The 16,776-nt window shown below is 45.2% G+C and overlaps 1 protein-coding gene across 3 annotated transcripts in view; it reads right to left on the bottom strand.

Moving 5' to 3' along the window:
- Positions 1 to 437: 437 nt before the first annotated feature.
- Positions 438 to 16,776, bottom strand: part of CDON (cell adhesion associated, oncogene regulated) — a 43,851-nt gene continuing 27,512 nt past the window's right edge. For all 3 annotated transcript variants that reach the window (XM_065040597.1, XM_065040599.1, XM_065040598.1), the window contains exons 12-20: positions 15,939 to 16,145; positions 15,045 to 15,226; positions 14,275 to 14,380; positions 11,374 to 11,496; positions 9,554 to 9,775; positions 8,729 to 8,973; positions 6,485 to 6,564; positions 1,998 to 2,179; positions 438 to 1,015 (exon numbers count right to left, since the gene is read on the bottom strand). In XM_065040597.1, coding sequence (XP_064896669.1) covers positions 888 to 1,015; positions 1,998 to 2,179; positions 6,485 to 6,564; positions 8,729 to 8,973; positions 9,554 to 9,775; positions 11,374 to 11,496; positions 14,275 to 14,380; positions 15,045 to 15,226; positions 15,939 to 16,145 — 1,475 coding nt within the window. In that variant the 3' untranslated portion in view covers positions 438 to 887. The remainder of the gene's footprint in view (positions 1,016 to 1,997; positions 2,180 to 6,484; positions 6,565 to 8,728; positions 8,974 to 9,553; positions 9,776 to 11,373; positions 11,497 to 14,274; positions 14,381 to 15,044; positions 15,227 to 15,938; positions 16,146 to 16,776) is intronic.

The raw sequence follows: 16,776 nt of genomic DNA, 5'->3' as shown, positions 1-16,776 counted from the left end.
TTCAGAATTCAATGGGGAGGTCGCATAACCCTAAAAGAAAGGAAAACAATTAATATATTTATAAATAACGCAATAAAATAGAAAAAAATAAACGCTAGAACACTTAGAACAGCTCATGGAGATGGTGCTGCCAAAGCAGATTGTTTGGGGCTCTAGCAATAGCCATTTGTTGTATTTACAAGAAAAACAGACAGAAAAACACGGCGATACTCACATTACACCATTTCTGAGGGGCCAGGCAGGTGTTACACGACGTGTTTGATTCCCGAGCCATAATATTCCCTCAAGCCGTGGAATTAAAAGCGAAGTTAAACTGGGTTTTGTCCTTCAAGGTGCAACGGGCTGGATTTTCATCCGCACTTCTGCGAAAATAAAGGTTAACGGACACCCAAAGGGCATAAAAAGCCGCCAAAACACACTTTGCTGCTCAAACCGCGTTGCAGATTCAGCCAAAGTTGAGTTTTCTTATTTATTTTCTTGTTTTCCCACCGGGTTTTGCCGCGAAAAAAACCAACCAACCAAAAATATCGAGTACCATGATGTAAAAATAGTAAAAATCGGACCCGTTTGTTAAATCCATGTATCGGATTCTTCTGGCTGCGGAAAACACACTCGGGATTTCCCATTGTTCTTCTTTATATTATGACCATTTTTTTTATACACGTAACCAGGCTAGTTTCGCGGGAAAAAAAATAAAATTCAAGGCATAAATAATATAAAAAGGCGACAATTTTGAAAAAAAAAATAACAAAAAACATGATACATTCATATGACGCGACTACAAAAAATAAATAGTGAGTCTCTGTGTTTCAGTTCACATCCCTCCATCACTCCTGTGGAGCCGCTGCAGTCCCGGGCGGGTTCGGGGACGTTCCGGGGGGACGTGCTCAGGTTTCCTGCAGCTGCCGCGCGTCCCCGGGGCCGGCGGGGGGGAAACTCCAGGCTGGGGAGCGCGGGATCAACGGGGTCCAGCTCAAAACGCCGCTCGGGGTGGGGGAGTGAGCGCAGGGGTCGCCTGCAGAGAGAGCGCGGGGGTTACTGCTCGATAGGACTTTCATTTAGTTATTTTTTATCTTTTAGTTCCTCTTATCTTATTTTATTTCATTTTACCTATCTTACTTGACCTTATTTTATTTTCTTATTTTGTCTGCCTTACTTTATATTATCTTATTTTGCCTCTTACTTTACCTTATTTTATCTTATTTCATCTATCTTACTTTACCTTATTTTCTCTTATTTTGTCTCTTACTTCATCTTATTTTATTTTCTCGTATTTTGTCTATCTTACTTTATCTTATTTGGTCTTATTTCATCCATCTTACCTTATCTTATTTTCTCTTATTTCATCTATCTTACTTTATCTTATTTGGTCGTATTTCATCCATCTTACCTTATCTTATTTTCTCTTATTTCATCTATCTTACTTTATCTTATTTTCTCTTATTTCATCTATCTTACTTTATCTTATTTCATTTTATCTTATTTCGTCTATCTTACTTTACCTGATATTATTTGATCTTCTTTTATCTATCTTACTTTATCTTATTTTATTTTATCTTCTTTTGTCTCTTACTTTGTCTTATTTTATCTTATTGTGTCTCTTACTTTATCTTATTTTGTCTATCTTACTTCATCTTATTTTATTTTCTCTATTTTGTCTATCTTGCTTCATCTTATTTCATTTTCTCTATTTTGTCTATCTTGCTTCATCTTATTTTATTTTCTCTATTTTGTCTATCTTACATTATCTTGTTTTATTTTATCTTCTTTTATTTTACCGTATTTATCTTATTTCATTTCACCTCACCTTATTTTACTTTAAATCAATCATCTCTTTCAGCCCAACAAGCCTAAAAAACCCAGAACCGCTCCGAGTTCCTCCTCTCGCCGACGGCACCGACACCCGTTGGGTCCCACCGATACTTTTTGGTGGGCTTAAGTTAAATTAAATTAAATTAAATTAAAGTTTTAACGAACGGAGCGTGGGGATGTCTCACCGTGGGGCTCCCCGGCGCGGCAGCACGGCCGCTCCGCCGGCTCCTCCCCGGCGGCCACGCACATGGTGACGGTGACGCGGTGGCCCAGGGGCTCCAGCTCCATGTCCTGGCGACACGGTGTAACCAGGGGGACGAGCGGCAGCGCCGCGGGGCCAAAAGCGCCGTTGGTTTTGGTGAAACACCTGCGGAGGGGACGGAAAAGAGCGTCCGGGTTAGGCCGAGATGCTTCTTCCCACCGCTCGCCTCGAAAAAATCACTCTAACAACACTCAGACACCTCGCCAAATATATTTTACATTAGTTTTTATATTAATCCCGACATAAATAATAGGATCGAGCGGCTTTTTAATCCCAAACTATTCAAAACACTCTTGGTTACTCCCCACGTCAACGACTCAATGACCAGGCCCGTTTCGCCACCAAGGCAGCCCCAAAACCCACGTTTTTGCTGATAAAAAATAGATCTTGAGTTCAAACCAGCAAATTTAATCACCTTGGAAAAGAAATGCCAAGTTTAATCAAAGCAAATTAGGAAAATATAGAAAATATTATCAATATAACCCCCTCGCGGTGGGATTGCGGCCTGTAAGATTTCACGGCCCTGCCAGGCCATGATAATGAAGTTAAATTGCTGATTTAATTATTACAGCCAAGTTATTTACGCTTTAAAGACAAAGGAGCTGAAGAGACACTTGAAAAGTGTTTTTAGACACTGATATAGATACAAATATGAGCATTAAGGGTGGTTTTTTGTTGCTAAATTTCAATAAATTTGGGGTAAAATGGACTTTGACATCACCAGCAACAGGTTATCGGCCACTGGATTAGTCCTAAACTCACACAGAATTTAAAACGGGGAGATATTAAGGTTGGAAATCACAGTAAGATCCTGCCTAAAAGAGCAAAAAGCACTTTTATTCCATTAATTGAAATTTAAAAGGTCATAAAAACATCACTCTGGGGGGACTCGTCCTCCACACTTGGAGCCGCGGTTGATATTTTCACCTGAAAACCACGATTATTATCGCCAGGACTTTAAAATAACAACCAAAAAATCCACAATGAAACCTTCTCGAGGAGGAAATTTCCCCTTTCTCCTCCTATTTTGTCTTTATGCCTCCAAAAAATCATTATTCTGAGTAGGAAAATACCACAGAAGCCACCGAAGAAGCCACATGAAACACATCTGGCCTTCAAACAAACCCCGTTATTAGTTCCATGGAGGTTTTTGACTGCACTCGCTTATTATTAAAAATAAAGTAAAATCTTGGAGGAACCCATTATTGAACCCATTTGTTTGTGTATTTCTGAGGAAAATAAAGCGAATTTGCAGAGAGATTTGTAAAAACGCCGATTCCTCCGCAACCATGAGGTAGTTGGGAAATTTTAGTGCAAAACCACCAAAAAATGAAAGAAAAAATGTTAAATAATCAGTTTTCGGTCCTAATGTATAATAAGAAGTGCAAACCACACTCGACTTTGTCCACGTTTCAGCAGCTCCTCCCTCTGGCAAAGCTCCACAAGGGCATAAACTGCTAATTTAAACCAAGTAAACCAGATTTCACCGCCATCGTAATAAAAGCCGCTGCGAGGTGGCTGTTGCTCAAAACAGATGGTTATTTAATAGACCTAATTTTTTAGGATTTATTTGCACGCAGTCGCAATTCGAGCGACCGCTAAATTCAGCCCAAATGAGGAATCATTCCAGGTGGAAATTGGCTCGTTTAGGGTGATTTGGGGAGAGAATCGCCTGGGTTTAGCCCCAAAATTGTGATAATTCGGGTGCGTCTCTCACTTTCTGTGTTTTTTTACTGACTTATCACTGTTTATTTTATATTTATTTTATATTATAAAAATGACATCAGACAAAAAGCAAATTTGAGCGATTTTCCTTGAGTTCTACATGGGGAGTAAAGCAGCGGAGACAAGTTGTGACGTCAACGAGGCGTTTGGCGCAGGAACTGCTAACGAAGGTGGTTCGTTAGCGTGCAGCGGTGGGTCAAGACGTTTTGTAAAGGACACGGGAGCTGTGAAGATGAGGAGCGGCTGTCGGAAGGTGACAACGACCAGCTGGGAGCATCATCGATGCTGATCCTCTTCCAGCCACAGGAGGAGTTGCCCAAGAACTCAACGTTGACCGGAACCCAACGTTGACAACAACTCAACATTGACCAGAACTCAGCGTTGACCACAACTCAATGTTGACCAGAACCCAACGTTGACAACAACTCAACATTGACCAGAACTCAACGTTGACCACAACTCAATGTTGACCAGAACCCAACGTTGACGACAACTCAACATTGACCAGAACTCAGCGTTGACCACAACTCAGTGTTGACCAGAACCCAACACTGACGACAACTCAACACTGACCAGAACTCAATGTTGACCACAACTCAGTGTTGACCAGAACCCAACGTTGACGACAACTCAACATTGACCAGAACTCAACGTTGACCACAACTCAATGTTGACCAGAACCCAACGTTGACGACAACTCAACATTGACCAGAACTCAACTTCGATCAGAATTCAACACTGACCGCAACTCAACACTGACCAGAACTCAACATCAACCACAACTCAACATCGACCAGAACTCAACATTGACCATAACTCAACATCAACCACAACTCAGCACTGACCACAACTCAGCACTGACCACAACTCAACTTTGACCAGACTCAACATTGACCACAACTCAACATCGACCACAACTCAATGTCAACCCAAACCCAGCATCGACGGTTGTAGAGTTGTTTGGCATTTGAAGCCAACTGGGAAGGTGAAAAAGCTCCATAAGTGACCAAAAAAAAATCAAAGAAATGGCCGTTTTGAAGTGTCGTGTTCTCTTCTTCTACACAACAACAACAAACCATTTTTCAATTGGATTGTGATGTGTGATGAAGTAGGGATTTTATACAACAACTGGTGGCAACCAGCTTGGTGGTTGGACCAAGAACCTCCAAAGTGCTTCCCAAAGTCAAATTTGCACCAAAAAAAGGTCACGGTCACAACCGACGCTTCCAAAGTGGAACAAATTGGAGAATATTCACCAGATTCACCTGAGCTCTCACCAACCAACGGCCGCTTCTTCAAGCATCTCAACAACATTTGGCAGGGAAAACGCTTCCACAACCAGCAGGATGCAGAAAACGCTTTCCGAGAGTTCGGATTTTTATGATAGAGGAATAAACAAACTTATTTCTCGCTGATTGGAACAGTTCCTATTTTGATTAATCAAGATGCATTTGAGCCGAGTTGTAACAGTTTAAAACTCACTGTCCAAAACTGCGATGACTTTTGCACCGAGCTATGAGGTTGAGCAAAAACAGGGGAAATTAATCTGGCCTCAAATTCCAAACCCCCCAGACCTTCCTCCTCCTCGTTTCTGTCCCCTCTCCCATGTCCCCCGTCTAGTCCCTCGGTGCCGGGAGGGGACGGGAACGGTCCCGGCCACACGGTTCTGCTGCCAAACGGAGGTTAATTATCCCGCTGGGGTGAGGCAGCTGTTAAGGCACAACTTGTTTCCCTCTTGAGTCATCAAATATAGAAAAAGGACGTGAAAATTCAAAGTTCAGGCCCTGCTGATGGCCCATCGGGGAGGGATGGTAGATTTGAAGAGGACAGAACTTTCTTAAGACAAAAAAAAAGAGCAATTAAAAATGAAACAGCGCTTAAAACGGGAAAACAAGCTCTTAATTATAGCATAAAGCATCCCATCTCAATCACACCATCACACGTGTATTTATATGAATAGGAGGAAGGATTTCAAGCCTGTTCTAAGTTGTATTTTAAAAAGTAAAACGGTAAAACCAGAGCGAAGGTGTTTTCTGCCATCACAACAGCTTCGCTTCAACTCAGCTTCTCCAGATGTGCAGCTCGGGGCAGCTGCTGATTTTAATAAGGCTGAAAATTCAAAGTCCGGTTGAAACAATCCAGAATTTACCGGGGCTGAGCCGTCCAGCATGTCTGACTTTCAGTCCTATTTTTAGCCATTCAAGTAACCAGAGATTTAGCGGGCAGCCTGGAAGGATATTCTTTAAAACGCGAAAAATAACCTAATAAAAATCCAGACTCTCAGCTACGATGTCGAAGACGGGTTAATTTCCCTTAATTTATACAAAAAGGCTTTTTCTCATACAAAAAACAATGATGTGATGACAACAGCTGGTCAAACCGCTCCTGAAAAACCTCAAATCCCACGTTTTAATGGCAAATAGGTTGTGAATGCAAAGCTGATTCTTAAGAGAACGGCAGGAAATGTAAAATCCAGAAGCCAAATTAAATCCGATTTGACAAACTCCACACGGATGGTTTTGTTATCTCGAAACCGAGGAAAATAAGGTTTAAGAAAGGAAAACCCAGCACTCAAACTGCATCAGAGTTGAGCAACATGAGCTTGGGGGGGTTAATAAGTGGTTTTATTCCATCCCAAGGACAATCGGAGATGGTCACGCCGGGCTGAACGCGGTTTTACCTCACCTGTTGTTGTTGCGGCAATTCCGGCAGTTGACGCACTCGGCGGGGTCGGCCTGTGGCACCGCTGTGTACATCCCGCCGCCCTGCAGCGTGATTAATTAAAAGAATATATAAATTAATTGTTATTTGAGCATATTAGAGCCAAAACACACTTTGGGCTTCTTGGAAGCGACTAAAAAGCGGCGTTTCTTGCATACGGTTCAGCTCAAACTAGCGCCTCACATCCTTTTAGCTTCATTTTTAAACCAATCACCTTATCAATCTGCAGATCCGCGGCAACACTGAGCCATTATCCGAAGCCGCGCGGAGGGTTTTTCGCGTCAAGAGAAAAGTAAATAACCGCAACCCGACAAGCATGCGGTAATTTCCCTGGTCTGTTCTCAGCTTAAATCCGCCCAGGTTTAATTTAACAACCACGCTGTAAATATGTTTATTTTTAACGCCGATGACAGACGTGAAAGCAAAATGCCGCTCGTTAGCAAGCGGGGAGACGGAGCCTTAAATTCACATCGCTGATGTCATAACGTCAAGTCATCCCGCTGGCCGGTAATTACTCCGATTAGGTCGAGTTTACTTGGCGACATTGATTTTCTTTAATATTGTGAGACGGTTCGTATTTGTACAGATGGGGTGAGCGCTCAGCCAGCAGCGACTCGGGGCGAGAGGGATTTGGCCGTGTTGGTTTTGGCCAAACCGCTCGTTAGGAACGAGTCCGAACGCCCAGATTAACACATACCTCATTGTTAACGAGCGGGCGGGCGAGGAGGCCGGAGCCACTTGCAAAAACGGGGCGGAGTGGAGCCAGTTTGGGGCAAAACCACCTGATTTTTGAGATTTCAGCAGCAGGGCACTTCTAACAACCCCTATTTTCGCAAAAACAAGGTTTATCCTTTAGTTTTTGCGGCGATTTGGAGCGCTGAGGAAACGCCCAATTAGCCTTGATTGCCAGTTGCTCTCCTCCTAACTCAGCCCAATCGATGAAACAATTAAGCCAGTCCTAACGAGGAGGAGAACGTCCTGCTCCTGGATGAGATTTTTGACTCTAAATTTCTAAAATATGGCAGAAAAACTCCACGCGGTTGACTATTGGTGGTGCTGCACGTCTCGTCTTGCTCTGAGACCACATCCCTAATTCCTTATTTTCCCAAAAATAAGAAGGATAAATCACGGATTCAAGTCTCTAAGCTTTCTCACGGGTGAGATTTTCAGCACTGCAAAAATCCTCCCAACCCAAGAGCTCCAACTCTTGGAGCGTTTTACTCACCGGTAGGTTGGACAGGGCCAAAACAACTTAATTTGAGCCTCGGTTGCTCTTGAAAACAACCGAAAACTCATCGTTTCTTGCTACACGAGCAGAGCAAAGACAAAATAAGGTGAAGAAGCAACTCGTCTGGACTCAAAGCTGGAATCATCTCAAGTGGCGACTACTGTGCAAGCGCTAATTTGTTGTTCAATAAAAGGAAGCGCTTGTGTCCAATTACACAAACAATAGCCCCATTTTTTGTTTGCCCTGGGTTATTCAGACTTTGGAGCTTTTTTTTTTCTCAGTTTTCCTGGGCAACGTTCACAGTTTTGAGTGAGTTTGCGTCAGTTTGAACGTGAGCCATCTGTTTCCAGAGACAATAATGAAATCATTCTTCTCTCTTGGAAACGGGACGCGTTTCAGCAAATGAAGTTCTTTTTCCACAGTGTACAGAGGCTTGAATTAAGTTTGTAATTTTATGTTGTATTTCCAAACAAAAAAATGAGCCTCGGTCACAAGCAAGGGACTGAAAAGTATTTAAAAAGTAAAATATTGTGCTATTACGTCGCTGCATTTTGAGATGTACAGGGCGTTTCATTTTATGGAAGCTCCCGCTCCCTTCGTGCTCGGCCATAATTAATAACGTTGCCTTGAGTTCCAGATCTGAAACAGGTGGGGGAAAAGCGGGCGAGCCATAAAGCTGCAGAATAAGCAGCTCTAATTAAATCTCTTTAACGGGAAGACTGAGAAAGCCCAGATGTACGCACGGCTTTCTCAGCGCTTTCCCAGAGCCAGTGGAATTCTTGCCGTCACCCGATCCCCTCAAATGAAAACCGTGACGCTCGCATCGCCAATCTCAGCCCAGATGCTTCCTCCGGGATAAGTAATTTAGCGCAACTGGCTGTTATCAACGGGAGAGTGTTTCCCCCCACCCGAATTAAGCCCAGTTCTACAAGGCCTGGCTCAACGCCAAGCTTCAGGCTGAGCTTTCCGGCCAGGCTTACATTGAGGAGGCGATGGGGATGCCGAGACAGGGAGTCGCTGTGCCCGGGGTACAACCCGGCTCCGTTGGTCGCCCCGTTGACGCCGTTAGCGACCTGGCGATGGACGTGGGGGCAGCCGCTGCCGTTGGGGACGAAGGTGCCGTGGGTGCTGCCGTTGCTGCGGGTGGCACCGGGTAAAGCCGCGTATTCCATCATCTGCCCGTTGATATCGGCCCCTTGGTAGAGGTAACCAGGAGGGTCGTATTCTGCAAAAAACGTGAGTGAGAAGTGAAACAAGTGTCTCGAAACAGATTTATTTTCTCCTTTTGCAGTTTTTGTAAATTAATTTTAGTATCTAAGCGCTTGGTGTGCAAGTGGAGAGATGGAAAAGAGCAATGTTGGTCTGAAAGGACTTGGCTCATGAAGAGTGTTCAATTAATAAAACCAGCCCATTCGTATCACCAAGACAACCTCTGCTATGAGTTCTTATTATTAATACTTCCAGAAAATACCTCCAGGCCTCTTGAAGACAACTTGTGAGAAGTTTTATTTCTCTTTGCCATTTGAAAATAACCACGGGCTGCAGAAGGCGCAAAGCTGCGAGTGCTTTTTCTTTCCAGATACACCCAAGAAAGAGAAATTTAAGGTTTAAGCCTTCACTTTTAACAAGTATTTATAATTACTCATTAATTTTGAGATGCAACAAGGAGAAACTTGCGCGGGCGCTTGGAGTTCAAGCCTCTAAATATTGGCTTGTAACAGGAAAGCACTTCCCGTTCATAAAATATTAATGTTACTGATTTGATTCTGATATTAATTTTGCCATGGAAGGAAAGGCGAACTCACTGTGCAGGGCGTTCTGCTGCCGGTTCTTCCAGAGGCACATGGCGATGAAGATGATGAGGATGAGGACCATGCCGCCCAGGACGCAGCCCACGATCAGGTACAAGGTGTCGCCACCGCGGCCGGAGCCGCTGGCCGGGCCGGCGCCGCCGACGCGCTCAGGGGGACCCGGGGGGGTGCTCAGGTCCCTCGTTGGGTATTCGGATGCTCCGGGCGTGCGTTTCACTGGGTGAGATCAAAAACAAGTGCAGGTACGGTTGTTAAATGCATATCTTTCATTATGAAAATAATTAGCGCTGCGCTGGACACCTCTTCAAGTCAGCAAGGTTCCAAGTTAATATTAAAAACCGATAATATAAAAACTATCGGGTAATAACAGTTTGCCTTGGCAAAAGGTGATTTGCCAGCTCGCTGAGGTCACTCAGAATGATGTAAAACTGTGCTCCCGACTCAAAAACGCCCGAGTTTTTCCACTTCTGAGGGCGGGCAGAACCACAATGTGCATTTCTCTCACCCGGCGGTCGCCAGACGAGCTGGTTTGGTGTGATGTGAACCCTGCTCACCCCCTTTTCAAACCAGAAGAGTTTGAAAACACGATGCCAGTTTAACCCTGGGATTAAACTGATTCTTTTTTTCAGCTTGGATTCCTTGCATTTGACACTAAAAACGTAAAAAGACACTAAAAACCTAAACAAAACTTTTTGTTTTGGACACTAAAAATGTAAAAAGGCCAAAGAAGAGGTGCCTGGGTAGGAATGAAGCTGCTCGGGGGGAGTGAGATCTGCGCGTACACAACCGTCACGGAGCCCCCAGGACACAAAGCAGACGCGCAGAGCGGGGCGGGCGGCCCAGGGGCTGGGGGGGCAGGGGAAATGGGGGAAAAGGGAAAATGGAAGGAAAAAGGAAAGAAAAAGAGAAGAGAGAAAAGGAAGAAAAAAGAACAACAAAGGAAAAAGGAGAAAGGGAAAAGGAAAAAAGAGGGAAAGGGGAAGAAAGGAAAAAAGGGCAAAAAAGAAAAACGGAGGAAGGGGGAAAAGGAAAAAGGAAGAAAGAAAAAAGGAAGAAAAAGGAAAACAGGAAAAAGGAAAAAAGGGTGAAAAAGAAAAAATGAGGGAAGGGAGAAAAAGAAAAAAGGAAGAAGGAAAAAAGGGGAAAAGGGAAAAAGAAAAAAGAGGAAAAAGGAAGAAAGGGGAGGGGAAGGGGAGGGGAAGGGGAAGGGGAAGGGGAAGGGGAAGGGGAAGGGGAAGGGGAAGGGGAAGGGGAAGGGGAAGGGGAAGGGGAAGGGGAAGGGGAAGGGGAAGGGGAAGGGAAAGGAAAGGAAAGGAAAGGAAAGGAAAGGAAAGGAAAGGAAAGGAAAGGAAAGGAAAGGAAAGGAAAGGAAAGGAAAGGAAAGGAAAGGAAAGGAAAGGAAAGGAAAGGAAAGGAAAGGAAAGGAAAGGAAAGGAGACAAAAAAGAAAAAAGGGGAAAAAGGGAAAAAAAGGAAAAAAGGAACAAAAAAGGGACAATAAGGGGAAAAAGGAAAAAAATGAAAAAAGGAAAAATATAGGAATAAAGCAATAAAGGAAAAAAGGAGAAAAAAGAAAAAGGAAAAAAAAAAGAAAAATAGAAATTAAAAAAATATATATAAAATAAAAAGGGAAGAAAAAGAAACAAACCCCCAAGGCCGCCCCTGACTAACAATATTCTCCCGCAGGGCGGGAAAGGCGCGGAGCTTTGCCCAGAGCCGCTCTGGGCTCTGCTGTGTCCTGTCCCACCCGAACCAACCCCAACAGACCCCAAAATTCTGCCAGAGGAGCCAAAATTCCCGATTTTGCGCCCAAACCTTTGGTTTCACAGATCATGACATTGCTGTACTCGCTCTCGCCACCCTCGTTGTAACATTGCATCTTGATGTCATACGACGTCTCCGGCTGCAGGTGGTTGATCAAGTGCCATTGTTTGGTACCTATGAAGCAAAACAAAATCAAATTAAAAATTAAAATTGAAATTGAAATTAAAATTGAAATAAAAATTAAAATGGAAATTAAAATTGAGAGAGAGGTGCCTGAGGACTGGAGGAAAGCAAATGTCACCCCAGTCTGCAAAAAGGGCAAGAAGGAGGATCCAGGTGACTATAGACCGGTCAGCCTCACCTCCATCCCTGGGAAACTGATGGAACGACTTCTCCTTGGTGCCATCTCAAGGCATGTCAGGGATAAGAGGGTCACTAGGGGCAGTCAACATGGCTTCACCAAGGGGAAGTCGTGCTTGACCAACCTCATTGACTCTTATGAGGACATAACAAGATGGATGGATGACGGCAGAGCGGTGGCCGTGATCCACCTTGACTTGAGTAAGGCATTTGACACAGTCTCCACAGCATCCTCACAGCTGAACTGAGGGAGTGCGGTCTGGATGAGCGGGGAGTGAGGTGACTGCGAACTGGCTGAAGGGAAGAAGCCAGAGAGTCGTGGTCAATGGGCAGAGTCCAGTTGAGGCCTGTACCCAGTGCAGTGCCTCAGGGGCAGTGCTGGGGCCGGTGTTATTCAATATATTCATCAGTGATCTGGACGAGGGAATAGAGTGACTGTCAGCAAGTTTGCTGGTGACACCAAGCTGGGAGGAGTGGTGACACTGGAAGCTGTGCTGCCATCAGAGACCTGGACAGGCTGGAGAGCTGGGCAGGGAAACATTTAATGAAATAGAACAAGGGCAAGTGTAGAGTCTTGAATCTGGGCAGGAACAGCCCCAGGTTCCAGTGTAAGTTGGGGAATGACCTATTAGAGAGCAGCGTAGGGGAAAGGGAGCTGGGGGTCCTGGGGACAGCAGGGTGACCATGAGCCAGCACTGGGTCCTTGTGGCCAGGAAGCCAATGGGACCTGGGGTGGGTTAGAAGGGGGTGGTCAGTAGGTCAGAGAGGTTCTCCTGCCCCTCTGCTCTGCCCTGGGGAGACCACACCTGGAATCTTGTGTCCAGTTGTGGCCCCTCAGTTCCAGCAGGACAGGGAACTGCTGGAGAGAGTCCAGCGCAGCCACCAAGATGCTGGAGGGAGTGGAGCATCTCCCGTGTGAGGAAAGGCTGAGGGAGCTGGGGCTCTGGAGCTGGACAAGAGGAGACTGAGGGGGGACTCATTCCTGGGGATCAAGATGGAAAGGGGGAGTGTCAGGAGGATGGAGCCAGGCTCTTGTGGGTGACAACCAGTGACAGGACAAGGGGCAATGGGTGCAAACTGGAACACAGGAGGTTCCAGTGAAAGAGGAGAAGCAACTTGTTGGGGGTGAGGGTGGCAGAGCCTGGCCCAGGCTGCCCAGGGGGGTTGTGGAGTCTCCTTCTCTGCAGACATTCCAACCCGCCTGGACACCTTCCTGTGTAACCTCATCTGGGTGTTCCTGCTCCATGGGGGGATTGCACTGCATGAGCTTTCCAGGGCCCTTCAGCCCCTGACACTCTGGGGTTCTGTGATTCTGTGTGACCCAATTTGCCCGTTTTTCACAGGAAAGATCCATCTGGGCCGCAAAGAGTTGAAGGTGCGAGTCAAGAAATGTCAAATCAAGTGATTTTTCCAGGCCTGGCTCCCGGCCAGGGGTTCGTTCCAGCTCCCGGAGCCCCGAGCGCTGGGCTATAAATCACTTTCCCTTTTTACTTTCACTGCCCTGTGACACATTTTAATAAACAGTTTAATTAACTGTTTGAGGGCTCGTGATCCCCTGGGGAAAATCCACCTCGGAGTGTTGGAGCTGTTGCCCAGAGACCCAGAGAGACGCTGCTCTGGGCAGGGGGAGAACAAAGGGAAGGAAAAGAAAGGAAAATGGAAAGGAGGAGCCACCTGAGTGAGGCAGTTTTGCTTTTTTGTCTTTAAATAAATGGCTTTTTGCCCCTAGCGGCATTTCTGAGAGCAAGAAATGCAAGTGTTTTGCAGTTTTGAGTGCCCCGAAAGGCAAAATTGAACAGGAAAAGCCAGGACTTGGTATCACGACGCGTTTTCCACGGCTTGCATCGTGGCCAAAAAATTAAATAAGAACTAAAAAATCAAGCAGAAATGAGCTGATTTGGGTATTTAATAGCATTAAAGCATCAAAGTATTGTGCGGGGTATTGTCTGGTAGGGGAAAAATATTCAAAATAAAGGGTCGCTCCTCTGGTAAGTGAAATAAATGAGGGGGGAAAACTAATTAACGTCATCGGGACGGGATGAGATCAGCGCGTTTGCTCAGGAAAATGTTTTTAAAAGGGTTTTTTCCACTTCTAGACTAATCGAGACATTATCTAATAAGTTCTTCCAGGAAAATTATGACCTAATGTGCGCAGGGAAAACACAAATAATTTGATTAAAAGGCCAAACGAAGCGCAAATGTGGCAATGAGGTGGGTGTGGGGAGAGAATTCCACACCTGGCTTAAACAAATAGAGGGAATAAGCTTAAAAACCAACTAATTACGACGATGGGGGGAAACCCAAGTGGGTTTACGTCGTGTTAAATCTTATTTATGCTGCTCTTTCCCCGATGAGTTTAAGCAAACCCAGTTTAAAGAGATCGACGTGAAGGATTTGGAATAAGGCGCGGATTTAAAACCGGTTTTAGGTCTCAAGTTTCCGCCTAGAGGAGGCTCCAGATGGAAGGAACAAGCTCAAGCGTGGACAGAACTTGATGTTACATTGCCAAAATACATTGTCATGGTTTAGTCTTAGTTTAGATGTGGCCTAAACCCAGCCGAGGCAGCTAGGCGAGGTTTTGTTAAGCCCTACCTTCCACAACGTCCCTCTTGTAGTCGCTGTCGTTGTCGCTGTCTGTGGGCCGGTAATAAATATAGAATCCTTGGATGGGGGTGTTGTTGTTGCTGGACGTGATATACTGCAAGAAAATTGGGAATTAGAGCCCCAAAATTGGAATTAATTGAGTCCTGCTGAGCCGTTTGCACTAAATACTGCCCTGAAATACGGATTTTGGTGCAAGGGGATTTAATTCATCATGAATTAAAAAAAAGAGGGTGACACGGGGACAAAAGCCCAAGTTGGGGGCGACACTTTGCTTCCCAAACCGTTAATTTGGGTTTGGCCACAAATGGCCAGAAAATCTGCAGGATTTATGGGAAAGTTAAGAGCGGTTTTAGTTCAGAAAGAGTTAAGGTCGCTCTCAACCTCAGCTCAGGGATATTTGAGTTGAAGTTATGCGGCCTCCCGAGGAACCAGAGGTTATTTGGAGTTTATTATCCTTAACGAGCGAGCCGAGCAAACGAACGCCGGGAACCCGGCACGTTAAACCCTCCAAAATATACCGGGGGGTTGGATTTCAAAACAAGAGCGAAGAATTTCTGTGGGTTTGGAGATTTTAAAGCGCTTGTTTAGAGAAGACGGAATAACGGGCGAGAGAAAAATGTTTCCACTTCGACGTGCGGGTTTTAAGCCCAGCCTAAATGGGAATCGCGGGAAACGGACTCAAACGGCCGCACAAACCGTGGGGTTTGGTCTGAGTTAAGCCTGAGCACGGGTCTAAATTTTGAGACGCCGGCACCCACCGTCCATTTCAACATGATCTGCGTGTCACTGACGGCCTCGGTGTAGGCAATGTGCGGCCCGGCCACGGGGCGGCTGGAGAAGCGGCCGGTGAAGCCGGCGACTTGGTAGGGCCGGGACGCGGCGCTGCGGGGGCTCTCACCCAAATTGTTGACGGCGATGACGCGGAAGCGGTACATTTCTCCTGAAAAAGGCCGAAAAAATCTAAATGAAGAGTTTGGAGCAAAAGGAGCGCTAGGAGACGTGGAACGGATTAGAAATGGTGAGCGCGGACACGGGGAAAATGAAAAAATCAGGGCAATTCACTCCGGAAAAATCCAAACGTGGAGATGGAAACGACTGCACTGGCTCCGGAAATCCTTACATTGCAAAATTACATTTCAAGGGATGCTCATTGCCGTCTGTCCCCGAGATTTCAGGGCTGGACAGCAGGAAAAACCAGGAGAGACGTTTTCCCATTAATATATTTTGTTCTTATTGCATTTGGAGTGCTTAAAAATTAATAATAGGAATAATATATGACCCTCCTGAGCACAGGAACGAGTATTAAATCCTCTTAGCGGGTTGTTGGTTGGGGGGTTTTTTTGGTTGGTTTTGGGTTTATTTGGCGAGGATTTTTTTGTTTGGTTTGGTTTTTCTACTTGGAAAGCCAGAAATCAACTTGAATTTATGTAACGAGCTCCGATTCCACCAAAATAACCCCCAAATCAAACCAAAACCAGGATAATCGAAGCAGAAACGAAAGCAAAACCAAAGGAGAATTGAAATGGAAACAACCAAAGCGGAATTGAAATGGAAACAACCAAAGTGGAATTGAAAGCAAAACAACCAAAGCGTCAGGGTCTCTGTTCAAAGACGCCAACGAGGTAAAAAAGAATTTGTGGGTTTTTTAATACCTGGCTCCAAATTTCGAACTTCCACGGAGAGTTTGGCGGGTGAAATGTTCTCGGCCGCCACGAGCCAGTCGCTGCTCCGGCCCAAGCGCTTAAACTCGACTTTAAAGGCGGTGATGGGGGAACCGCCATTGGCGCGAGGGATCCAGGTGACGTAGACGGACGATTCCGAGGCGGCCGAGACGGTGGGACGGTCGGGGGCTTCGGGGACTGCAACGAGAAATTCCCTCAAAAACAGGGTTCAAGGCAACGAAAAGTTTGATTTTAATTGGATTTTTCCATCGTGACTGATTAAATTAGACTTTGTGTGTTAATAAGGAGGATCTTAAACCCTCCCAGAATGATTCGTTGTCTAGAAAAGGTGCTTGAGGAGCAGAAAATAAAGGAATTATTTATTAATTGACTGCTTTATCAGTATAATAATCACAAAAGATACAGGGTTGCGCTGCCCCTACGTGGGAAGAGAAACTCTAAGGGAAAAGTGTGGTTGTTGTTTTGAAAAATGTGGTTATTATGCAAAATTTGAAATGCCCCCAAGGTGACATAACCGGCACTAACGAGCAAGAGGAGAACGCGGCTCTAACGAAGCGAAGGAGCGATGGGTACTTACTGAACTCGCTGGGTTACAGAGAGCAGCAGAAAAGAGAGAAAAAGGTGTTAGTAAAGCTGCCAAAACACCATTTTGCCAACCATCCAGCTTCGCTAAACGAGCTTATCCTTGTTAACGCTAAAGAAGACCCAGAAGAAGAAGGGGAAACCAAAGCATTTAGCAAAAAAGCAACGGCAATTTTAAATATCAACGTGAAAAATCTTATTGATTTTGAGAGTGTCCTTGGAAAGT

The sequence above is a fragment of the Columba livia genome, chromosome 24, assembly GCF_036013475.1.
Source record: "Columba livia isolate bColLiv1 breed racing homer chromosome 24, bColLiv1.pat.W.v2, whole genome shotgun sequence".
In the NCBI taxonomy this organism is placed as follows: Eukaryota; Metazoa; Chordata; class Aves; order Columbiformes; family Columbidae; genus Columba; species Columba livia.
Note: the sequence above shows the minus strand (reverse complement) of the source record. Positions and strands in the feature narration are given on the sequence as shown.